This window comes from Aethalodelphis obliquidens, unplaced genomic scaffold, assembly GCF_003676395.1.
Source record: "Aethalodelphis obliquidens isolate GAN/ISIS:26980383/991018 unplaced genomic scaffold, ASM367639v1 scaffold1, whole genome shotgun sequence".
Classification (NCBI taxonomy): Eukaryota; Metazoa; Chordata; class Mammalia; order Artiodactyla; family Delphinidae; genus Aethalodelphis; species Aethalodelphis obliquidens.
In genome coordinates, this window is record NW_020837945.1 from 61,605,017 (window position 1) to 61,630,533 (window position 25,517).

At 41.3% G+C, this 25,517-nt stretch overlaps 1 protein-coding gene across 2 annotated transcripts in view; it reads left to right on the forward strand.

Moving 5' to 3' along the window:
• Positions 1 to 25,517, forward strand: part of GAP43 (growth associated protein 43) — a 92,619-nt gene that overhangs the window by 13,390 nt on the left and 53,712 nt on the right. Inside the window, exon 1 of one of the 2 annotated variants that reach the window (XM_027105250.1) lies at positions 23,908 to 24,045. The exons of the other annotated variant lie outside the window; for it this stretch is intronic. Coding sequence (XP_026961051.1) covers positions 24,019 to 24,045 — 27 coding nt within the window. The 5' untranslated portion in view covers positions 23,908 to 24,018. Of the gene's footprint in view, positions 1 to 23,907; positions 24,046 to 25,517 lie in introns of those variants that run through there. 2 annotated transcript variants of the gene reach the window in all.

Here is a 25,517-nt window from a genome sequence, read left to right on the forward strand (position 1 = left end):
TCTCTGAGGGAGTTTACAAGACAAATAGATGGATCTGTAAACTCTCAGAAAGACAAGTGGAGCTATCTTGCATGACCTCTCTGGGACATTTGAAACCATGAAACATGCCTTCTCTTTACTTTCTTGGCTCCATAACACCTATTTCTGCTGTTTTTTCTCTTCTCTATCCTTGGCTTCACATTCTTTTTTTTTCTCCCTTGGCTCCTCTTTCTCTCTCCGCCCCTGAAAAGTTGTTGTTATGCAGGCTTTTGTCCTTATTCTTGCAAGTTCTTAGTCAACAGAAGTTCCAAGACTAATCTAATCTGTGCCCACAACTCCTACATGACGAATGGGTCTCAAATTCTCCAGGCTCTCTAGCCAAGTCTACTTCCCGGGCTCTAGAGCTTTGTATCTAACTGTCCACTAGAAATCTTGTCCTGATGACCCACAGGAGCCCAATCTCCACATGTCCTAAAAGTAAGTCTTCAACTCTTTTTCCCAAATCTCTTCCCCATTCGCATCCAGTCATCTAAATGGAAATGGAACCCTGATTAATTCCCCCAGTCTTCCTTTTATTGTTAGATGCTACTACTTTTTCTAGTTTCTATAAGTAGAAAACAAACAAAATAGCCATTCGTTCTTCCTTTGCCATCACCCTCTACCTCAAAAATACGTCATCTCTGTCCCTTTTTCTTCATCTCCACTATCATCTCTAACCCAGTTGTCTCTCATGGAGACTGACACAACAGCCTTCCCATCTAATCTCCTGTCTTTCACCCTCAACCTTTTATAATCATTCTCCCCTCAGTAGAAAGAATGGTCTTTTAAAAAGTTTCTATCAGATCATGTGTTTCCACTATTTAAAAACCTTTGATAGCTTCCTATTCCACATAGAACCAAAACCAAACTCATTACTGCTAAGGCCTATAAAAGTCTACATAATCCAGGACTTGTCCCCTCCTCTGAATTTTTCTTATAACCAAACACTTCTTGCTCACCAAGTCTATTGGCCTCCTTTTAGTCTTTAAAACACACCAAGCACATTCCCTCTTCAAAGCCTTTGTGTGTGTTACTCTCTCTACCCAGAATTCTCTTTCTCTTACTCTTTACTTGAGACACCTTCTGTGACAAATCCATCTGAGTGGTGCCCAGGTTACTTTCTAACACATCACCCCACTTCTTTTGTTTTCTTTAAGAATTGTTCTCAATCTGATTTTTTAAAAATTTACTTGCTAATTTTCTGGTCCCTGCCTATCTCTTCAAACTTCAAAATCTACCCCTCTTCACATCCCACACTCCACTGTAATTGTACAATTTCATGGAACAACCCATGTTACTTCATCCTTTCCCCCTTTCTAAACACTATTCCTTTTGCCTGGAATACCTTCCTTTCCCTTCTTTTCTACGTAACACCTTTCTAATGTATTTCCACAATGTGGCTAGAGTTGTTTTTTTCTTTGTGGAGACTCCCTGATCCTCCAAGCAGATATGTTGATCTTTCCTTTGTGCCATCATTGTGTCTAGTACATGCCTATGCTACAACATTCCACAGACTTTATTATAAATATTAATTTACACGTCTGTCTCTTTTGCTATTCTAAAATCTCCCTTCGTGTAGGAAGCATGTTTCGTTTATTGTCTTATGTATATAGCCTTAGTTCAATGCTTTGCACATAATAGGCTCCCATTAAATAGAAGTTGAGTTAATGGAGCCCACACATATGACCAAATATCAGTGTCTAATGAGTTGTATGTGATGGCAAAATTTGGTTAAGTCTAAGGCAAACATTGCCCACTTCCCACCAATTAATCATGGAACCTGCCCACTCTGGCACACTTTATAATTAGGCACCTGATAGATATCTCACACAGAGCTAAGACTACACAGACTTGGATTTCACCCAAATGGTGCCAGCTGGTTGCTTCAGCAAATAACAGTCCCCATTTTGTAGAGAGATACTTCAACATGGAAAGATAGCCATACTTGACAGTATAAACTTCTTATGATTTGGGCTAAGGATGAAGAGCAGTTTAAAGTTATATATTTTTAACCCATTAATATGCCTTCCAAGCTAGGGGCTAAACCTTCAACCTTTTCATAATATCTAAAACTGCTGACTTCTGAAACCCCTCCCAGAGGAATCCTGGTGAAGTTTCACACCCTTCCTCTTTGTTAATGATATGACTTGTAGTTGCATGTACACATTCTCTTACTCTTTTTACTCTCTTTAATTTCAAATTAGAAAAAAAATATATGCACTATGATGCTTAATTGTTGTTTTTTCTGGTGACTGTCTATGTGCTATGGAAGCATCCACCTGTCTGATGTTGTTTATGCCCAAACTGATAAACAAAAGGAAAAATTTTCCTACAGGAGAAGGAAGAAACAAATGGCCGGGTAATCATTGACTTAACAATATCTAGCATATGTCTCTTACAAAAATATTCGTTCTGGGGAGTGGAGCTGAGGAGGAATGGATTCCCCCTTGGAATTCTGGAGAGGGAGAAATAATCTTCAGTGTAGTCTGTTTCCTTTTTAAGAATATATATGAGAATCAAGAAAACAGAAGAATGTTTCATGGTCATTAGGTAGCTAGGTCCCTTTGAACTAAAGCTATATAACATAGAGATTAAAAATACTTTTTTTGGTCTGGCTGGAAACTTAAACACTCTTTTAGATTTCTTTCTTCAGGAAATGATATTCTAAGTTTCAAGCTGCTAACTTGCAAAACAAACTTTGGAAACAAATCTCATTTATAGGTTGGAGTAATGCTCACTCCAAAATCAAATTTGGGAAGAACCAAAAGAATATAATTTTCCAGTTTAGGGAATGGATGAGCATAAGGAAGGCAAGCTGAAGCAGACTTCAGCTGAAAAAAATGAGTCACTTTTCTCAGTTGTACATTTTTTATTTCAGTAATTACAGGGGAGGTGGAAAAGATACATGAGTAGTTTGGGTTGCTGAGAAAGTAGATGACAGAAGCAAGTATTCAATGTTGGAGAAGTTGGATTGGTGGGATATGGTAGAACTTTAAAAGACCCACTGGACATGGGTGGAACCCTTGGAGCCATTTCTAGAAGATGTAAATTTTAAGTTGCCAATGACCTTATCATACTCCAGGAATAGCCAATAAATCTGGGTTGTTCTGATTAAACAAAATTTCAGCCTAATTCTCTGGAACTAAGAAGGGAGTTTTCCTTGGATTCCAGTGGGTGGTCAACAGGTCAGGCCTAAGATGGTACAAAAAGATTAGAGAATAGACTAAATAGACTAGAGGATAACAAACTCTACTAGGCACTCTATCCATATAAGCTTTTATTTCCTCCTAACATTAAGTGGTTCTATCTTCACCACCTGAAATGCTTTCTTTCCTCCATCTGCCAAACTATGTTTTGCCTCCAAAAATTCTGTTGAAAAATCACCTCTTTTATAAAATCATTCCAGACCTTTCCTCATTCTCCGTCTGGATCCATGCTGCAATCACTATAGTAACCTCCCTAGTAAGTCTTCTCCCCCCATATAGTTTATGTGTGTGTGTATATGTTGCACATATATATGTATACATACAGAGAGAGAGAGAGAGAAAAGAGAGAAGAGAAAGAGCATTTATATGTTTTGTACTTACTGTCCTTTTCTGTTTCCCCTAGACACTGCTTAAGTTTCATTCCTGGGTTCGCCACTGTTCCAGATTTCACAAGGCACTGTTCAAGGCTTCCTACTAACTACCTTTTTATTTAATCTCCCAGGGAAAAGTTGTCATTCTCTTTCACTATATACCTGATGGTAATAATTATCATTGATTAGTAGAGGTAAAGGGATCTTAGAGATTATCTAGCTGTTTTTTTTTAAACTTCTTTTGAGCCACAGAACTTTTGATCCCAGATATTTCTCAGAATCCAAATACATAAAATAGGTAAAAGGTGCTATTTGGCCAGAGCAGAGTTTGGTGGCCCAGCCTTCTGTCCTGTCAGTCCCCTCCTCTCTGCTCTGAGGCCCCTCTGAGGAAGCCTGGGGAGCAGAATTTGGGAAACACTGATCTATGTCCAATCCTTCATGGTGCGGATGTTGGGAAGTTAAGGTATTCAGCTCAGAAAGGGCTGAGCTGGAATTTCTTCCTATGTCGGTGCCACTTCTTTCAGAGGGGTAAAAAGAGGATCATGCTTTCAGTTTCTGGATGTACATATCCCTAAGTATTATAAATTTGTGAAGTGAGCATTTATGTGCTTCATAAATGGACAGGGTTCTTTCACAAATGAAGACTAGAAGTTTTTGTGTTTTCCACCTTTTGACTCATTTATCTTATTTTTCAATTAGTCTTTTTTTTATCAGGACTAACTTTGTGAGAAAATATTTTCCTCAAATGTTATATGAAAGTCACTTATTCTTTCAATAAACATTTATTAACCATCTACTAAGCCAGAAATTATGCAGAATACTGGAAATATAGAAATAATTTTCTTAGAAAAAGGAACACTCTCTACCCTCAAGTAGCTCACAGTATAGTATGGTAGACCTCTCTATGTCTATTTCAAAGTGTGTATTCTACAATGTGCTCCTGGATAATTTTATTAATCTCAGGTGTATTTTCCTAATTGTTCAGGGATGTTTTCCACTGTAGGAATGCACTAGTGTTTCTTCTCATGTAGATGTGACTATCCAATCTGCCTTGGAGACCTGGAGGGTGAGTTTTGTGAATAAGAGAACATTCATAGGTATTAAGACTTAAATACTGCAAAGCCAGAGGCTTTTTAAGGATTAAATGTGTTAATATATGTAAAATACTTGGAACTATACTTGGCATATAGTGAGCACTAATGTTAGCTATTGCTTGTTATTGTTGATGTTGTTGATGGTGATGATTTGGGGTCTATGTTAAAGGAATCATATGTCAAGTATTTTTTGGTAGGAATTCTTCAAGGACTAGTTTCTGGATTTTGTGTGTGTGTGTGTATACATGTCTAAGGTTTAAGGAACTTACAATTGGTTAATTGAGAAATGAGATACTAACGTTGCTGATTTAAATTTTGCCCACCCTGTGCTCTCAAGAGTTTTTAGGACTAATAGATATTGGTTCTTGGAGTCTGGAACTCAGAGATATAATTAGCCTATCTTACAGATGTGGTCAATAAAATAAGAATAGAAGTTTAAGCTTCCTTCACACTTAGAAGGTACAGAGGCTTATTGCTTCCAGGCAACTGGAATGTGAGCATCTCAAGACCTAGACTCAGCCACTCTGAATCTTCAAGGAATGATGTAAAGATGCAATGGCAATGATAAATTATTCTCAGAGATGGTGGCATTTGGGGTCTGGGGTCTGTGGTACCCACGAACTGATGTCCTAACCAGTCAGGGGTCTCACCTTGACTCTGTTTCCTGGATCCAGCTTGCTTTCCTTGGTTCCTGCCTATTTTTTGAGTCTTGTTCTCTGGCCTTCCCATCAATAATGTGAGCTCTGCTATTATCCGAATCCAGTCTAGTTTCTATGCTTGCACGCAAGAATCTGACTGGTACAATCCTGTACTCAAGAAATCAGACCAAAGCTACTAATATTTTTCACTGTGTTATGGCAGCAGCCTCAGGGCTTCTGCTCTTGCTGTTCCTTCTGCCTGAAATGCTTCGTTCACACCTATTCTCAGTGACTTTTGCTCCCTTACCTCCTCAGGGCTCTGCCCAAATCTCACCTGTGTAGATCTCTTCAAGGAGGCTTTCTCTCATCATCCTATATAAAGCAGACCCCACCCCACACTTCCTTTCTCTCCTTCTTTATTCTCTTTCATTATACCACTACAAAAATGCTTATTTATCTCTCCTTTTACATTTTAACTGTTTAAGTATTTGGGGAGGATTTTCCTGCTGTGGTAAATTTATACTCATTAAATTGTCAAATATGATGGTGTTATTTATTTATTTGATGCAGGTGCCGTAAGGGAAATGCTTACATTTGCCACTGGCACCATCTGGCTTTGACTGATTATTGTATTTTACCTGATAGTCTTTGGACAGGACTATCAGCGTGATGAATGGGTGAGAGTGGGAGGAGTTCAAACACTGGTTGAGAAAGGATAACAAACCTGTAGCAATAAGTCAGACACCAGGAGGCATTCTAAACACTGAATAAGATAGAACATCCATCGCATGTCCTATTTGCATTCCAGGTTACACTTCAAAGAGTCAACGTGGCAAAAACATTCCAAGATAAAACCAGCAAGATCTTCTAGAAAAGATTTAAGTTGCCAGGCAAAAAGAAAAATCCTTTGTGGTTACTGAGTGTGCCGTGATTCCACATGGCTGTAGCTGCAGCTAGAATTCTGCATCTACGTTTTCTCAGCATCAGTAACTTATAATCTGATGGAGATTTAAATAAAAATGAAAAATTTCAAGACATTCCAACATCCTAAGAGAACAACTGATTTGTGGGAATTAAAGAATAGAATGCAGAATAGCAAATGGTGGCACAGTGGCCAGGCACTGGGTTCTGGGGTTATAACCTGATCTTGAATCAAAACCTAATCCCCTGGCATTCTCGAAGCCTGATCTTCATCAGAGGCTTCATTCCAGGACAGAAGGGAGGTGGTAACTTTGCTAATGTGGGGCATCTTCAGCATGCCTGGATCCCTCTGACATTCTCATTGAGGCAGAGAGCCTAAAAAAGCTACCATTCAATCTTTCTTCTTTCCCCAAAGAGAGACATCTTTAAGGTGCATGTATGGCTGGCCCCTATATTATTTTGGTCTATCAATAGATCACCTATCACTTTCATAGTATCTAAAAGTTAGAAGCAATTTTAGAAGTCATCTTGTCTATGAAATCATTGATTTATTCATTAGGAAACATTTATTAAGTGTCTACTATAAATTAAAGGATGTAGACTGAAAAAATGAAGCACATATGCTTGTCCCCTCTATAGGATGCATGAGTTCCTCTCCATGACATCATGATGAGGTCGGAGTTCAGCCTTCACTGGAATATCTCCAACATTTTGGGTGTTGTTGCTATTCATTTATAGCACTCCTCAATAGAGAGAAAGCAGGTTAACCTCACTTAAAAGGGTAGCAGGGCCCAACCAAAACTTTGCTTACCCGCCATCATTCAAAAAGTCAGATGCAGAATGCTTGAAGTCAAAGTCGAATATGTGAAGCTCTGGACAGTTAATTTAGTGAACTCATTCACCTTTGTCTTCTTGTCTTGATCCCTGACAAACTTCACTGTGCCTCGCCATTCTTCATGCTCATCCAGAGATGGGAGCTAAATACCAAATTTGGATATTTGTAACCAATGAGTTCTATTCTCTTGTTGCCACAAAAAAAATCTCCAAACCTCTTTTTTTTTTTTTTTGCCATACAGCATGCAGGATCCTAGTTCCCTGACCTGGGCCTCTGAGATTGGGGATCCCCTGGACACTGGACTCTCAATCCTACTCTCTTCTCTAGTCTTGGACACCATCTTTAGCATGAAACCCACACCCCCTGCAGTGGCAGTGCGGAGCCCTAGCCACTGGACCTCCAGGGGAGTCCCCTGTTGTGTCCCCAGACCTCTTAATGTATTTCAGAACACTTTCGCTTCTTAATGAATGAAGACTCATCAGCTCAGTTTAGTTTTGTTTGCACAGAAAAATCAAGCTTTGGAATAAATCTAGAGCGTTAAAATGAAATTCCTACAGTTGTCAAATGCTTTGAAATATCTCAAGAAAAACACTTATGGAGGCTTTTCAGCATTTGGCCTTGGCAAGAATTTAGGTATTAAGAGTTCCCGCAAAATGAAAAATAAAATGGCATGCAAATATATACACATGTACACAAAACCCAGACTATGGACTTTTAGGGATTTTTGAGATTTCTAGTTTGGGTCTAAGGTGATGATCAACTGTCATTTGTCGGAACTTTGGTTTAATAACAATTTTAAGAAATTGAACAGAGGACTAACTTAAAGTTTTTTAAATGTGCTACTAAAACCAAAACATATTAGATTATGCTTCTTGATAAGATTATTCTTAAACCATGATTTAAGATTCTTCTAATATTCCCTCACTGTCGGGGTCCAGAAACTCAGGGCCAAGGGTAAGTCAGCCTTAGATAAACAGATTGTATGGCCTAGGCCACCAATCTGTCCAGCATTTGTGACCTATAAAGATTCTTCCTGCAAGCGTCTCTGCTTATGCCAACTGTTTATATGCACAGTGGCAACTTCCAAAGCTGTCATTCCCAGGTTTGCTTTGCTTATACAACTAGCTGTTACTGTGTTGGGACTTTCTTTCTTTCCTTCTTTCTTTCTTCTTTCTTTTCTTTCTTCCTTTCTTTCTTTCTTTCTTTCTTTCTTTCTTTCTTTCTTTCTTCCTTCCTTCCTTCCTTCCTTCCTTCCTTCCTTCCTTCCTTTCTTTCTTTCTTTCTTTCTTTCTCTCTCCCTTTCTTCCTCCCTCCCTCCCTTCCTTCCTTCTTTCCTTCCTTCCTTCCTTCCTTCTTTTTTCCTTTCTTTGCCAAGAAAGGTTCAATTAACCCATGAGTTTGGTCAAGAATAGAAGTTGAAGGGCAAGACCTGAACATTACAGCATTTAATTTTGCACAGTGTCTTGATGATGGAGCAAGGACTCAGGGATGGTTACTATAGGTGGAGATTCAGAAAGAGTCTAATGAAAGAGCATGAGGGGGCGATCACACATATGCTTCAAATCATTCTGAAGAAATGGAAGAAAATAGAAATAATCTAAGACAAAAGAGGGGAAGCTCTGCAGCTATTCTGAATTAAGCACATACCCTCAGAACTATTTGCAGTGCTCTAAATTAGTAGATTGCCACTTCTTCTAGAGAGGATATAATCAGGAAAGATCTCAACCACAAGAGACCCCTCCACTGAGAATTATTTGCAATTTGGTGCCATATTGTGTGTCAGAAACCCTTCTCTCATCCTGTTTTATATGTTATGTATCTCTGTCCAGGAAACTAAACAACCAACTCATGTGTCCTGAACCCCTACTATGGACCTAACTCTGTTACTAATATGTACTATGGGACATATTGGGATGGGCAGGGGAATATAAACCCCACCATCAAGAAGGGGAAACAAGGCTGATGTTTAAGAAATATGTACAAACTAAAGAATAATACTCTTGAAAATAGCAAAACAAGGCAGTCTGCAATTAAAGGAAATGAGCGCTGTGAGAGATCAGTGAGGGGTCATTGGAGGAGGCAGAGGAACTTGAGGGCTTTAAGGGTGGGAAGAGTAGGAGAGTGTTCAAGATGAGGGAGAAGAGACAGTATTCCAGCTAAGTGGGCTGGCACAGCTGCTTCTTGTGGAGCCTTGAGGAGACCGTTCTGAAGAATGTGAAGACTGTTTGATTGTAAGGGTTAGGAGGCGAAATAGGAGTGGAGATGAGGCTTAGCTATAAAGGAAAACAAAAGTGGCCTGCTGTGGTAAGAAATTTGTGCCATGAGCAGCTTTTGACTAAGGGAAAGACATGATGAAAGAGATATTTATGGTACATAGGCATGCCGGATTGCATGGGGAGACTGGAAACAGGAAAGCAAGTTACAAGGTTATTTTTAAAGAAAATAAGAATGAGCAAAAGAAGCCTTGAACTAGGGTGTTCACAACTGGAATTGAAATGTAAAACTAATTGCAGACCTTTTGAGAAAAATGGACTGTTTTCAGTTCCTATGGGGCATGAAGAAATGTCTCTGGCAATACTTGTGGTCTGTGACCCTTCTAATTTTTCTGATCAAGTGGCATGTGGTATAGGCAGTATGACAAGGCACGTTGCAGAAGTAATCCCTGTTTTAGGCAATTACTATGGGCCCTTCTGCAGACCTATTCGCTTTTCATTTTCATTTCCTTAGTTCTTGGATTGCTAACTCTATATCCCACCTTTATTTTCTGCTTCTGACCCCTTCAGGTGGACCCCATCAAATATTCCTTCTGGGCCTCTGAGATTGGGGATCCCCTGGACACTGGACTCTCAATCCTACTCTCTTCTCTAGTCTTGGACACCATCTTTAGCATGGAACTCCATCACCCCATTTCAAACCCACCGAACTCTAGAAGCCAGGCCAATTTCCCCCAATTTGCCCTGTGATAGGTAGAGAAATGAAATATGATTGTAAGATTTCCAGCTTAGATAGTGGAGTGGAAATACTCTGGGCAGAATTCATACACTTGAAAGGAAGAGCTGGTTTGTAAGGAAGATGATGGTTTTAAGTTCCAGCATGATCAGTATGAATGAGGCATCCAGAAATGACCAGCTGAAGATTCAGAAGTGGAGGGAGAGATAACAGGTGCAAGTGACTCAAAGGGAGATTGAAAGCTTATTCATCTTCATGGGCTTCAGTCGAAGGAGAGTTAGAAAGAGAAGAGCAGAGGGAAGGGCCTAGTCTCCCTTCAATGGCAGAAGATACTTCATTAAAAGAAACAAAAATCAGTAGAACTAGCATAATCAGAATCAGAGAAGGCAGTAAGGAAAAAGCTTCAAAATAGAATGGTGAACACTATGAAATCAGAGTGATGCACAAGGATGAGAATGTAGGATGACTATTAATAACCTCTGGGTGGACAATTTAGTAGAGTGGTGAGGCTGAAAGTCAGATAGCAGGGGCTTCGGAGGGATAGAGATGGAAGAAATGCAGACAATTGGCAGAGGCCATGCATTTTAAAATTTTGGCACTGAACAGAGGAAGAGAAATGAGATTGTAGGAAAAGGATGTTTTTTTCAAGCTAGGGAGAGACCTGTGTTAAAAGGAGGAAAGCATAGAGAAGGGTAGACTGAAAAGCTGAAGGAGGAAATAAATGTCACATCAGTGAAGGGATGGGTTCAAATTCTTAGATTTCAAGAGGGTTCCCTGTGGGAAAATGATACCCCTTTGAAATAGAAAGGAAACAGAAGTGGATGAGAGGTTTGTTGAATTGGGGTGGTATATATGCAGGAGATCCTGCCAAAATTCTGAACCCCCTCCCGTTTTTTCCTAGGCGAAGAACTTTGATCGGATGCTCAGAGTAAAAATGGGGAAGCAAACACCTTCAGGGGAGTTTACTAAGCAACACTAAGCAGCATGTTCCCCAGTGGTTTATGGATCACCTGACTGTGTATCACCTAGAGAGGCTTTTAAAAAGGAAGTTTCCTGGAGGAGAGACTTCATTTACAAGCTCCTCTGACGATTCTTTTGCATGCAAATTTGGGAGCCAGTGCCTTGTTGGGAGGTGGAACTATCTTGAAAACACGGTCTAATTTAGGAAGCTAGCAAGAAGCTCCAACGTCTCTCATCCTGTGGCCATTTTAATCTTCACATCCCTGACAGTGTTCCTTTCACTAGGTGTATTTCCATGGGAAAGAGAATAAAACTCACACCAGCATAAACCTGCATGAGTTCTTGGTTAGATCCACAATAAATGGGAAAGCATTAAGGTATATCTATAACCAAAAAGAAAGCCTCAATACTGATCATGTGCACACGTGAAATTTAGATGATATAAACCAGTTATTTTTTCCACTGAATTTCCATTCAGTCCATTAAGAGCTTACTTCAGGTAGGCATCTGGGTGTCCCCATCTCTCTCTGGGCTCCCTTTCTTTTCTCTTTCCCCCAACCCACATTTTCTACTTTTATGTCCCCCCTCCACCCCTACCCCCCTGGACTTCAGATGGGACGTTAGATCTTTACAGTCCTGTGCATTGTGCCATGTTCTGTCCTAGAGGGTCAGCATTAGAAGCTTCAGACGTTTGGTCCCTAGAGCTTTAAAAGCTGCACGTGGAGAAGATTCACTGACATTTGCTTGCTAAACTTGACTACCTCTTGTAGCATTACATTGATATATTGTTATGTATCAAAAACATTGTTTCTTAATCTAGCTTCACTCCTCATAAAGAGTAAAGGGGAAATAAAAAGTGTGGAAGAGAGTAAAATCCAATTCTGCCACACTGCGGTACCTTTTATTCTTTGGGACTCATATGTCAGGAGGCCCACAATAGGGAAGCATAGGCATAAGTGATGGAGTTCTGTAAATTGTAGCATTAGGTTTCCTGCTAAGTGAAGTTTCAGTTTCTCTCTCTCTCTCATGCACACACACACATACACACTTATACACACAAAAGAGCTGTTGTTTCTTTTTATTTTGTTTGAAAAGTTAGGCTTGGTGTTGAAAATTATCTCATTAATTTTTTGTTTGTTTGTTCGTTTGGTTGGTATTTTTGTTTGTTTGGAAAAAAAAAATTACTATGAGTTGCCTAGGGTGAGAAGGGGTGACTGTTGAATGCCACAACATTAAATTGGACCCTGTCAACAACAGTAAGCATACCCTAAGCTCATTTCATATGTAAATTGTATATTTTTCTTTCCTTTCTCTACATTTTATTCACCAAAGCAGAAATGGGAGGTTTTAGTTTCTCTATTTCTTTCTTCGAGTATACTGATATATTCAAAAGAGTATAGTAATTTTCTCCATTTTTACCCAAGCCATGCTTTTCTTAAGCACTTCTACTTGGTCCTCCCCACTCCCACACCTCCCCCCCACCCCCTCCCCCGCCCACTGTTCTAAAATTGCTCCCTCTGAGGTCCCTAGTGGCCTCTTCATTTCCATTTCCGAAGTCCTTTTCTTGGTGTTCACTTAACATTTTCACCCACTGGACTCTGCTGGACACCCCTTCCTGGCATTGATTCTCTCTTCTCTTGGCTCCTATGCTGGCCCTTTTCAATTCTTACTCTCCTTGTCTAGGCTGGCTTTCACTAGATCAACTTTCCGTTTTCGTCTTCTAAATGCAGATATTCCCCAGAACAAGATCTTAGTCTTTCTGACCTTTTACCTCTAATTTTCATCAGAAATCCCATCCACCTTTATAGCTTCAACTATCATCTCTCCATAAATATATCTCCCAGGTTTGTATTTCCTATACTCAAATGCTTCTTACATCTCTAGTTGGATTCCCCCTTCCAAATGTTTGTAATTGAAACTGAGTTCATCACCTTTCTCCAAAATCCATCTTCCCCTTTGAATTCTCCCCTTTCTGTTAATTCTTCCAGTCTCAGTGATGATTTTCTCATCTTAATTTCTAAAGCACATATTAGCTGTACCACCCATTTAACTCTGAATTTATGCTACTTTGTTATTTATTTAATTTTATTTCTTGTTACCATACATAAATCATAAATATTTTGAGGGCAAGAGTTGCATTTTTTACATCTCTATATTTCTGCTTGCTACCCAGTATTCAATAAATGATTTTTATTGTTAAGATGTCTCAACTAAGTTGCTAATATTTTGCATATACCTCTCTTATTGTGGTCATTTTTGAAAGAGTTGACAGATTTTGATGAAAATCAATAGCTATGAAGATGTAATTGTGGTTCAGACCACAATCTTGAGACAAAATGGCAGCTAATAAATTTACTGATAAGAGATTTTCTCTAGCAGTGTTAACAGTGGGTTCTGTATAATCTTATACATGTTTGCACTGAATGTGTCCTGCTATTCAGAACCTCTGATAGAGCAAGCTACAAGTCAAAAAAATTTTGAGTTAAATGGAAGAATCTAGAGTTAGGTTAGGTTATGCAGATATCCAAATGAGAGGTAAGGCTGAGCTAAACATCAAAAACTGGATGTCTACACCTGATTTGGGAGAATACTGACAGCAGGGCATATGCATTTTCTTAATTTTTATTGACCAAAACATAAGGAAGTTTTTTCAGTGTTAGAGGTTAGAAAAAGACTTGAGGAATAGTTTCTGCTCTCACTTTGTGTTTTAGGCCATTAGTTTACCAAGGGTAACCTCTACTTCTTAAACTTTTGTATCTCCCAGGACTAGGTTTACAGATTCTCGGAATTAATGAGCTGGAAAGAACTAGACCATCTAGTTCAAACCTCTTGTTTAGAGATATGCGACTTGCTTCCTCTGGGCCTTATCCTTGGAGCCCTGAATTTGTACTGGCCCTAGAGTTTGGGTAATTCTACCCAAATGGAAATGTTGCTATTATATTATAAAATAACATTTTTTGCCCTGTTCATATTTAATAAATTTTCCCATGAAAAACGATTTACTTTCCACTTTGTAGATACTTTCCCATGAAAAAAATAGATTGATTTCTCACTTTCCAACCACTAAACATTTGAAATTTAAAAATTAGTCCTAAAGAAGAGTTTTCAGAATATATAGAACAATAGTAGGGAGGAAATATCACTCTCCATCTCTCCCTGTCCATTCCTCCCTCTACCCCAAATCCACTGCATATAAGAATTTATGCATTGCTTCTGCAGTGATTCTACCATTCTTAAGGCTGGAAAACTTAGTTCAATTGCCTCTCATTAGCTTGAAGTTATTTTCTCTGATGTAAAATAGTCTATATTTCATGTATTCCATGGTTTTAGTTTAATTTAGCAGTTGGCCACCATAGGTACAAAACAGAATTGGTGCTCAGAGCAAAGTACAAAATTATTCAAACACTGACTATTATACTCGTTTTTAGTATGACCCTAAGCAATTCCCCTACTTGTCCACTTATCTACCTACAGAGGACGAAACAGCAAATTACAAGAGTTTATCTGAAAAGTTCTTCTCTGGAGAAAGAGACTTAGGAAATATAAACTCTCCTTACTGAAGAGCCCAGCTCTTCCCAGGACGATCTGAGAAAATGACGGGCAAACCCAATACTACTTCAGCACACCTCTCTCACAGTCTTTTTTTAAAAGCCCTATTTTATTTGATCACTATGTTCCTAAGTCAAAAGAGTGCTTCAGCAAAATCTGCCTTCCTGGGGGCAAAAGCAATCTCAACAGTGTCACACTCTCAGAAAGGTAGATACTGCTGAATGTTGACTGGACAAAAGATGGTTTTCTTTTTCCTCCAGCAAAAATTGCTCCCATTACTTGAGAAAGAGACACAATATGATGTTTATTCCTGTTTACAGATGTTTAACCAGTGCCCCTTCAGAGGGTCATGTGTCTACAAACAACATCATGGTAATTATATCCATTGATGTAAAGAACAGATGTGGAAATTGGTGGTTTCTTGGGGGGAAATAATGCCAAGTCCACTTTCCAGAAATGTACACAGTGCAATGCAGCTGTAACATTCTGTGCGGAGGTCTCTTTAGTGTCTGTAACTGCATGTGCTTACATTCAAATATATGGGATTTCTGTGCGACACCTAGCAGAAAAGTCCAGGGGCACCTAGAAAATGATGCAGATCGTTTGATGCGTTTAAAAATTCCTAGTGATACTGGACACATCTCCATAGCCCAAGAAGGTCTTTGATTCTAAAGTTTTCCGGGCAAGAAATAGGTATTGAGAAGAGAATCGAATGAGAAAAACTCTGATGCTCCACACACCACTGAGGTCTCTGCATCCTACCTATAACAAGACTTCAGTGAGGTCAGATTGCATCAAGGTATCGTACTTTGACCTGTGAACACCAAAATATTCTTAAACTCACCACTGCAGGGTCTGGCAGGGATCAGGGGTCACTGGTCCTCTCCTGAAAACTAGAATTCAATGGTTCCTTATTTTATTTTATTTTATTTTATTTTTGCGGTACGTGGGCCTCTCACTGTTGTGGCCTCTCCCGTTGCGGAGCACAGGCTCTGGACGCACAGGCTCAGCAACCATGGCTCATGGGCCTAGCCGCTCCGTGGCGTGTGGGATCTTCCCAGACTGGGGCACGAACCCATGTCCCCTGCATCGACAGGTGGACTCTCAACCACTGCGCCACCAGGGAAGCCCGGTTCCTTATTTTAAATGCCAATGTTACCTTGGATGTAACAAGAAGGATTAGATGAAATCTAATCTATGTCATATATCATGTGCAGAATGGTATACAGAGATCCAGTGTGTGCCTAAAGGATGAGATTTCTCCTGAACCAAGGCTGTCTGTGCCTTCACATGGACCAAAACTTTTCAGAAGACAATATGTATCCTATAAATGGGTAATCGTGATGAAACATTGGAAGTTAATTTGCATTTATGTTGTTTACAATAATATGCCATGACATTATGCCTAACTTTGGAATTTTGCCTCTGGGGCAAAAAAAGTGTAATCTTCTTTTTCCAGGCTATGCTTTTCTGCTTTTCATGATACCATATAAACTACCCAGTAGCACCAAACTGGGTGTCTGTGATTGAAATGTAACAGAGGAGCAATCTAGTCTGCTAATCTGAATCTTTCAGGCCCAGAATGGACTGATAATAAAGAGACCTGCCAAACGCCTTAGGCTAAAGTGTGCCTTTTGACACTAATGATCTAATTCAGCTATCTACTTTGTCCCAGTTTCAGCCTTCTCTTTCTCTGTGGCCCTAGGGACTCAAAGGGAAACACAGGAGGTGAGGAGGCCTAGCCTCAGCTCTATCACTGGTTGCATCACTCTCTCTCTAGGCCTTGGTTTCCATGGCTATGAAAGAACATGGTTTGATGATTTCTCCTAGATCTCACATGTTGGGCTAAGTGAGTCTATGCATGTTGAAATTTAAGACAGGAATTCTTGGTCATGTGTGTGGGATAGCTCCAACTGTCTCTAAAAGCAGGAGGCAATGGGGTAGGAATAGAAAATTCTGACTGTTGCTTGATATAAACATTTTCAGTAAAATCAAGGAAACTATTCCCAAACAGGAATGTGGCTCAGCTTATCATCCTTATTGTGGTCTAAGCCCACTAGGGTACTTATTAAAATGCATTTCAGGCCCTCTGTAGTGCTATGCCAGGCTTCTTCAGTCAGCGTCATGGAATCTGCTTTACACAAGAACCCTGGGGGTAAAATACACAAGCTGAAGTTGGAAATCCTTCGTCTAGGTGAATGAGCACTTTTTCTGCTCATCTGTAATTTGGTTGGGAGAAAATCATTAGCCCACCCTAAACTTCAGTTTTATAATAATGGAAACATTATCCATCTTTCCTGTTTCCCAGAAAGTGTTAGTACCTTAGTAGGACAGCCTCTTAGAAAACAGCTTCTTAGAAGAGCAAGCAATTTCTTAGTTACGAATGGCTTGTTTTTCAAAAATAAATAAACTTGAAACTTAAGACACTTTTGCCACAGAAATAACATAAAATGGTGTTAATGTTTCCAGACCTGTCTATAAAATTCAGGTTGATCTCAAATGTAGCTGGAATTCTGTACCTTTGCAGTGAAAACATAGGAGAAAACAATAATGATATCGGGTTTGGGAATGTAATAGAACCAGTTCTTTATATCTAATTTCACACACACACACCCTTAAAACTTCCCTTTTCTGATCTGTAGGTGTTATGCTAGCCCCATTCAACAGTAGCCAGAATGGAAATTACAGCAAAACTATTGTTTATGAGTTAACTTTGTATCATGTTGGGATTCTCAAGAGGAATGAGAAGAGGGATGAATAAAAAGGAAATTTCCCATGCCCATTGGGCAAAAGGAGAAGTACCATTGTGGGGAGGTGAACTCAGGGCAGGGGGTAGACTGAGAAAAAGGACATTAAAGAGGAAATGAGTGGTTTGTGTGAGCAGGTGAAGACCTGAGTGGAAGTGTAGGAGAGGTGAGTTGCTTAGGTCTAAGGAGAAGAACCTGTTGGATGTATGGTCGCCCCTCCCCCATCCCCAACCCTACCCCAGGCAGAAGAAAGGAACAGTGGGTAAGAGATTTTGTCAATTCAATAGTTACCACCAGATGGCGAAATTGATCCCAGGCCTCTTGCTACTGGTCAGTTTATTGGGAAAAAGGGAGAAGAATATGTGCATCGCTTGGTAATTCATTCATTCATTCCACAAATATTTACTGAGCGCCCACTGTGCCATGAAGTATGTTAGGAACTGATGTTGACATGGCCAACACAACAAAGTCTCTGCCCTCAATGAACTTACGACTGGGGGGGAAAGCTAAACTGGCACAAGAATGTCCCTAGAGTATTAGTTAATGTAGTGAAGTACAGGCTTTCTCCTCTGGTGACTTGCCTCAGTGTCAGCCCAGACAAAACCAAAGACACATGAAGCCAGTACTTCTTTTTCTCCACGAACCTGCCCACACCTGGAAGACTGCCTCCCAGCTTTCCCTCCAACCTGCCCCTTGGTCTTTCATGATCCAGGCTTCAGTCTTTCCTCAAATAAAAACGTACTAGCCTTTGGCCTCCTGCCTTCAAAATGTTTATCTTGTTTAGATGTCGGGTATTAATCGGATTAACCTAGAGAGGAGGTGGTACAGAATTCCTCACCTCTGATATCATCTGCATTTTAGGTAAGCTTGTTGGGTTTTTGGTGTTTGTGTTTTGTTTGTTTGTTTGTTTTGTTTCGTTTTTTTCCTTTTCCACAGTGCTTCCAAAGCCTAGCAACATTTAACCTTTTTTGGGTGTTGGATACCTCTGACATTCTTAGAAAACCTGTGGACATTCAACAGCAAAATAATCATGTAAACAAAGTACAAGGCATATTACTTCAGATTCAGGGACAACTTGAAGCCCATTCTTAGACCATCTCAGCCTTAATATCTATCATCTATCTATCTATCCATCTATCTACCATCTATCTGTCTATCATCCATCTATCATCCATCTATCATCTATATATCTATGTATCATCTATCTATCTTATCATCTATATATCTATGTATCATCTATCTTATCATCTATCATCTATCTATTATCTATCTATCCATCTATCATCTATATATCTCTGTATCATCTATCTATCTTATCATCTATCTATTATCTATCTATCTATCTATCTATCTATCTATCTATCTCATTCACAGAACTGACACAAATCGTGGGAGCTTGTGGCACAGCATTCTGGGAAGCAGCGGAAAGGGTTTAAGCAAACTTTCTTATTTACCCTAAGCAGCACAGGTTCTGATTCGTGTCTCCCCGGTTTCTGTCAAGCGCAGACAGCTGACGACTGACAGCTAGGTCTCTCCTCCGCAAGCCGCTCGGCCTTTGTCTCCCGGCCCCTCCCCCTGCATTTTGACTCCAGTTTCCGTCCCACAGTCCCTCTTCGCGACTCATTTTCTGCCTCCTTTAGGCGTTCCCTCCGGCCTCTCTTTAGGGTGACCTCATCCCTTTGTCTCGCCCGTCAGCCCCTCCCTACGCCCTCATCCCCGGCTGCGGCTGTGGCCCGGCCGCTGGGACCCTGGGGACCGCAAGGCGTGGCTCCGACCCGCCGCCCCGAGAGCCGCCCAGGGAGCCCCTCCTGCGACGATCCAAACCTCAGGGGAGAATTCCTGCGCCCCCGGAACACGGGGAGTTTTGTTTTATCTTAATGAACATTCACAAACTCTAGTTGAGAGATAATTGCTTCTTTCAGCGGCTCGGACAACAAAAGCATAAGCCGGCGCCCCAGGCCTGTCGGCGGCAGAGCAGCGGCGGGGGCGTGATTCGCGGGCTCCCTCCTTCGACCTCGTCAGTCCGCGGGCGTCACCACCTCTAGACGGCAGCGGCACAGCCGCAGGGCTTCCAGGAACCGAGCCCCCTGTCACCTCAAGGTTACACAGCGGGTGGGAAGGCAGAGGAGAGAAAGCCGGGTCAATTGCAAGTCGCACTCCTGTCCCTCCCAGTTTTCCCTTGCTTGGGGGCTACAAAGAGCACGTTAGCTTTGCTCTGGCTGTTGGCACCTGTTTCTCTAGGACAGGCGGTGGGGAGACGCGGAGCAGCGGGCAGGAAGATTTCTATGTATCGTCAGGAAAAGACCTTTGGAAACTAAACAGGAATACCTTGTCTTTAGCGTACAACAAAGGCGAGAAAATCAGCTAAGGTCAGCGCCAGGGACAATGATCCTTCATCACTGAAAAAAAAAAGATAAGCAGGCTTCCTTATTTGAGCTTTCCATTTCCCACGATGAAATACAGGCTCCACGGACAATTGCAAATGAGTTACTTTTGGGTGGCGTGGGGGGAAGGCGGGTAAATGGAGCAGATGGGAAGTGAGATGACTTGTGTAGGTGTGGCCAAATTTACCCCGCGGTGAGCTTTTTTTCTTAGTCTGGAAACAGGGCAGCAGCATGTATTTTCCGTTCATTCAGTAATATTGTTTAAAAATGATGAAAGAAGACAGTATAGGTGATACAAGCAAACTTTATTCAACACTTCACGAAGCCAGCAGTCTCTGGTCTCAAGGGCCCAGACACCTGCAAAACGGGGCAGAAGGCAGGATGCTTTTATAGGATAAAGAATAAGGAACAAAGAAGTAAGTATAGAGCCCAGATTGGCTGACTGGTTACACTGTTTCTGGTCAAACGCATCATTTGCAAGGACACGAAAATTATCTAAATTTCTGTTTGTTGACCTAGCACCCTGGGCAGGATTGGCTCTATCTTGACCTGGGAGAACTGAGGAGATGCTGAGGAAGGAAGATCCACCCCGTTTGCAAGCCATAAGGGTAGGGAGTTGATGGGAGTTAGAGCTTTCTCTCTCTGTGTTCTGACCTCTTTTTCTTGTTTAAATAGGTTGAAGCCAATTGTGGCATGGGATGAGTGATTTGCATATTTTATTTATTTATTTTTAGCAGTCTTGGTTTTTATTTTTCTCCCCAACTAGGACAGTAGATTTTATTCAGATTTTCCATACAGACGGACAAGTTGACTTTAAAAAATGTCAAGTAAGGCATTCCTTTAGAAGGCTTTGCTCTCTCATACAAAGGCTTTGGGGAAGGTGCACAGCTTTTTGCTAACTGATAGATGATGTGCTCTTGCATTCTAAGAGGGTTGGAATTAGGTGCTTAAAGGAAGATGGTGTCTGCTTTCCTAATAAGGTGGGTCATTTGCTAGTTTGCAGAGCATGCAAGTAAAGGCATTTTGAACTATGCAGAATCAAGAGTCTTGGTGTATAGGATTCTGGCCAGCAGACAAATTCTGTGCTCACTCACTTTGGTGATTCTTTCTGGGGACTGGCACATTTGAGAAAGATCTTTGTCTCATGATATGTTCAATGTACTATATAACTAATTTTAAAAGGTAAGTGACAGTAGAGGTTAAAGTGTATGGGAGAGACGCTGTCCATACCAGAGTAGGATTAGGTCACAGTCAGCTTTGATGCGTTCTTTATTTAGGGAAATAGAAAAATGGAACATATATACATTTGCACAAAATTAGGACTTTGATACTTTGAATGTCTGAGTCTTGAATCTCCTAGTCAACTCCCTTAGTGTACAGACACAGAAACTGAGGCCCAGAGAAGCGAAAAGACTTCCATGAGGTTGCATTTGGGATAGGACCTGTTGGATTCACAACCCTAGTCTCCTGATTGCAAATTCAGGGCTTTGGCTAGTTTACCTGCTGCTTCTTATTTCTCTGAATTTCATAATACAGGCACCTCTGAAATCATACTTTCTTTCTTTTTTTTTTTTTTTCCGGGATGCGGGCCTCTCACTGTCGTGGCCTCTCCTGTTGCGGAGCACAGGCTCTGGACACGCAGGCGCAGCGGCCATGGCTCACGGGCCCAGCCGCTCCGCGGCATGTGGGATCTTCCCGGACCAGGGCACGAACCTGCGTCCCCTGCTTCGGCAGGCGGACTCTCAACCACTGCGCCACCAGGGAAGCCCCTGAAATCATACTTTCTTTTGAAGAGATGTTCAAAAGGAACTGTGGGTCTTCCAGGTGTGTTTAGTCTGAGCATGGCAGGCCAGTACATTTCACACTGTGATGTGCAAAAGATTTGTGAAAATGCAGATCCTGACGATCTGGGGCAGGGTGAGAGCGCATTGCTGTCCAGCTCTTGGAGGTATGGACGCAGCCACTCCATAAGTGTTGAGCTGCAAAACTGTGGCCAGCATCTTTCCTCCTTGCCTTTCCTTTCTCACTGATAGAACAGCCCTGGGGATTTCAGGAGCCCTTGTTTTTCGTGTTACCAGGTCACTGTGCTCCCTCAGCTAATCTGGATGTCTTTCACTGCTTTGTCCTCACCCAGACCTGAGACTGTTAGAAACAGTCCCTAGAGACAGGCATCTTGAGCCGGAGGGTGTGATCTTTTGTCTAGTGACTTAGCACCATTTAACTTGCTTCCAACAAAACCTTTCACACATAAGCAACTTGCTCAAGTCTGATGGTTAAAAAAGTCTTTTTTTTTTTTCTCTCGCACAAGTGGCCTCCCAGCTGCAGCTCATTTCTCTCCTTCTGGGAATGCAGCTGGCGTGCTGCATGCTCACAACCATGGCCCGGCCCCTGGGGCTCAGCAGGTCTCTTTGTGCATTTCCCCACGGGTTGCTTCTGTCCTGCACTTCTTCTCCAGCTGCGTGTGATACCGGGATTCAGGTCTGAATGCCTCTCTGAGTTGAGCAAACAGCTGAGCAACGACAGGGCAAGACCCTTCGAAGGCAGGCAAGCTTCAGTGGCACCCACTTCTCACTTCTCTGATGCTTGCCTGCCTCCGAGGTGCTCTGCCGTGGCTCTTTAAGTTGCTCTGTGAGCTTTTTTTCACTCTTTCTTACTATCAGCTTCAGCTGTTCTCAGGAGAGAAACAATTTAATCCAAAATATAACACACATTCACCAGACTTTTACTAAGCCCTTACTGTGTGAAACAGGGGTGGGGAGTCTGTAGAGTGATAGAGAAGGTGAGCTCTGGGCTCTGACTGCCTAAATAATTAAATCATAGCTCTACACTTATTAAATATGGAACCTCCCCAAGTATTCGTTTTATCACCTGTAAAAATAATAATACCACTTATACATTATAACAATCATAATACCTACCTCATGCGTTTGTTATGAGATTTTCCATGCTAAACATTTAGCTCCGTGCCTTAGCAAAGAGATCAATAAATGTTAGCCTCTAAAATTACGGTCCTGAACCCAAATCCAACGTGGCGAGGTGGTGGGGAGGTGTCCCACACCATCAGCTATTCTCCAGACACCAGCTGGGTGTCCTACAATTCAACTCAATTCCACCACAATCTACCCAGAGATAGCAGATTCCACTAGTGAAGTGCTCAGTCTCGCAAGACACTCTCCACTTCAGACACCAGTCACAAGCCCTGGTTGCTCCCTGTGCTTCTAACTGATTGGCTACAAATTGGAGGTTCCAACGACCCCCTCCAATTCAGGATGCCAATTGCAAATCCACATTATTACCTGTACCTCTGACAGACTGGCTATAAATCAGAGGTTCCCATGACCCCCTCCTTGGATTTGATTAATTTGCTAGAGTGGCTCACAGGACTCAGGAAGCCCATTTACTCACTCGTTCACTGGTTTATTATAACAGGATATAACTAAAGAACAGCCAGATGGAAGAGATGCTTAGGGCAAGGTATGGGGAAAGGGTGAGGAGCTTCCACGCTCTGAGCGTGCCTTTCTCCCCAAATCTCCACATGTTCACCAACCTGGAAGCTCTCCAAACCCTGTTTTGGGTTTTGTATGGAGGCTTCATTACACAGGCATGATTGATGAAACCACTGGCCATTGGTTATTGATTCAACATCCAGCCCTTCTCTTCTCCCAGGAGGTCAGAGGGTGGGACTGAAAGTTCCAACACTCTAATCACATGGTTGGTTTTCCCACCCAGTCACCTCATTAATATAACAAAAGACACCTTTATTGCTCTCATTAAAGGAAATTCCAAGGGCTTTAGGGGCTCTGTGTCAAAAATAGGGATGAAGATCAATATATTATTTTATTATAAATCACAATATCACAGCCTCTATTAAGATGACAATATTCCTGTCCTCAGAGAGTTTACAGAGTAATGGAAAGTTTGAAGAATAAGTACATCCATTACTACAATGCAAAAAAGTCACAACTCAAGGAGAGAAAAGCAGTTTTTAGTGAGCCGCCTGAGGAGTTTAACATAAAGGTAAACCCTGCCCCAGAAATTGGCAAAGTACCCCTTCAGGCTAAGAATGGCTTTTACATTTTTTAATGGCTGACAAAAAAAATCAAGAGTAATGATATTTCATGATCCCTTACAATTATGTAAAATTTAAATTTCACTGTCCATAAATAAAGTTTTATTGGAACACAGCCATGCTCATTCATTGAGGTAGCAGCTATAGCTTATTTTTGCCACAGTGACAGACTTGAGTGGTTGTGACTGAAACCTTATGGTTCAGAAAGCCAAAAATATTTACTACCTGGCCGTTTGCAAAAAAAGTTTGCTGATCTCTGGACTGCCCATTTAGAAGGATGCAAGAAAACTCTCCAGCCAATGAGGTAAGGATTGGTAAGAATTTGCTTACCTACTTTCACAAACAGAGTGATGAAGGGTGTGTGGGGTTTCAGCAGAAATGCAAGAAGGAAAGATGTCTGTGGAGGGCCAAATTGTAAGTGAGGTCACAGACTTTTGGAGTGAGGAGTGTATTCAGTGTGCAGATCTACTTAGCTAAAGTAACGGGTGTGCTCATGAGAGAAGCAGGAAGGGCAGCCTGGGTCCATTCCATGAATTTCTCAAATGCTGAAGCAATGCATATATTCTTAGCTTGCTAAACAGTGGAAATATTTAAAGATTTTTTTAGGGGGAGGGGGAGACCACATTATGATGAAACCATAACTCTATTTTAGCTTAGTCTCATACAATTATGTAGCATAGAGTGGAAGACAGACCAATTAAGAGAGCTTCTATAGTGTTAGCTTTCAGTGTCTGTTTTAAACCTTAAAATAAGGGAATAATGTTCCAAGGTGGAATTTCAGACATTTGGTAAAAGGAGAATCTTTTCTATGTCTTTCCTGTACACCCACTCCGCTGCTGCCACCCGCTATGCCGTTATTACCTTGATTCTCCACAGTGATTTAAACCTTCTGTTGTATGTTTCTGGGCTGCACAGCCAGGCTGATGTGCACCCACTTACTAGAGGCTGCAGAGGTACCAGGCAGGTACCAGGGTTTGATATGACTTTTGCTATGACTTCAGCTTTGGGAGAAGCTAGGGAATTATTCTAACCTAGAGCCATCAAGTTGGCCCAACCAAAGGGAGAGATAGCTACTGAATAGCCCTGGGAATCTTTAATCTTAGTCTTGGGTCTAGTCCTGAGCTGACGTAGGAGTATCATTGATTTCCAATCAGTAAATCAGAATTGTGGGAAGAGTGGTTGCATCATCCTACCTTCCTGGAACTCTGGAGTTCAGGACAGGGCTTCCCCATGTTACTACACGTCTGTAAAGCCCCCCGTTGGAGTTTCACAGTGCCGGGCACGAACTTGGTGTTCTGTGCGGCTCTTTGGGTCATAGAGGGTTATGGCACATCTCATAGTTGTCTCTGCATCAAGAAGAAAGGAAAGGAATTTTCATTGACTTTAAGACCTCAGAATCAGACTTAATACCTCCTTAATTTTACCCAATTACCCAGCCTAATTGTTCTGGCTCAAAGATCAGGTTATCATAAATCCTTGGAAGGTAAGTTCATCTGGATTAATCCAGAAGTTGGAGAATCTGCTTCAAAAACAGATAAGAGGGAATTTTCTCTCTTTGATGGCTTCAAAGGGTGCAGTGTTTTCCCCCTGCAGAACCACAAAGCCGGTTCTTTGTGCCATGATGAACACCGTCACTAAACTCCTGCAAGGAGCTGTGTGGCATAAATAGTATGATTTTTTTCTTTTTTTTTTTTTTTTTTTTTTTTTTTTTTCTGTTCCTGCTGTGGCCTCTGCCGTTGCGGCGCACAGGCTCCGGACGCGCAGGCGCAGAGGCCA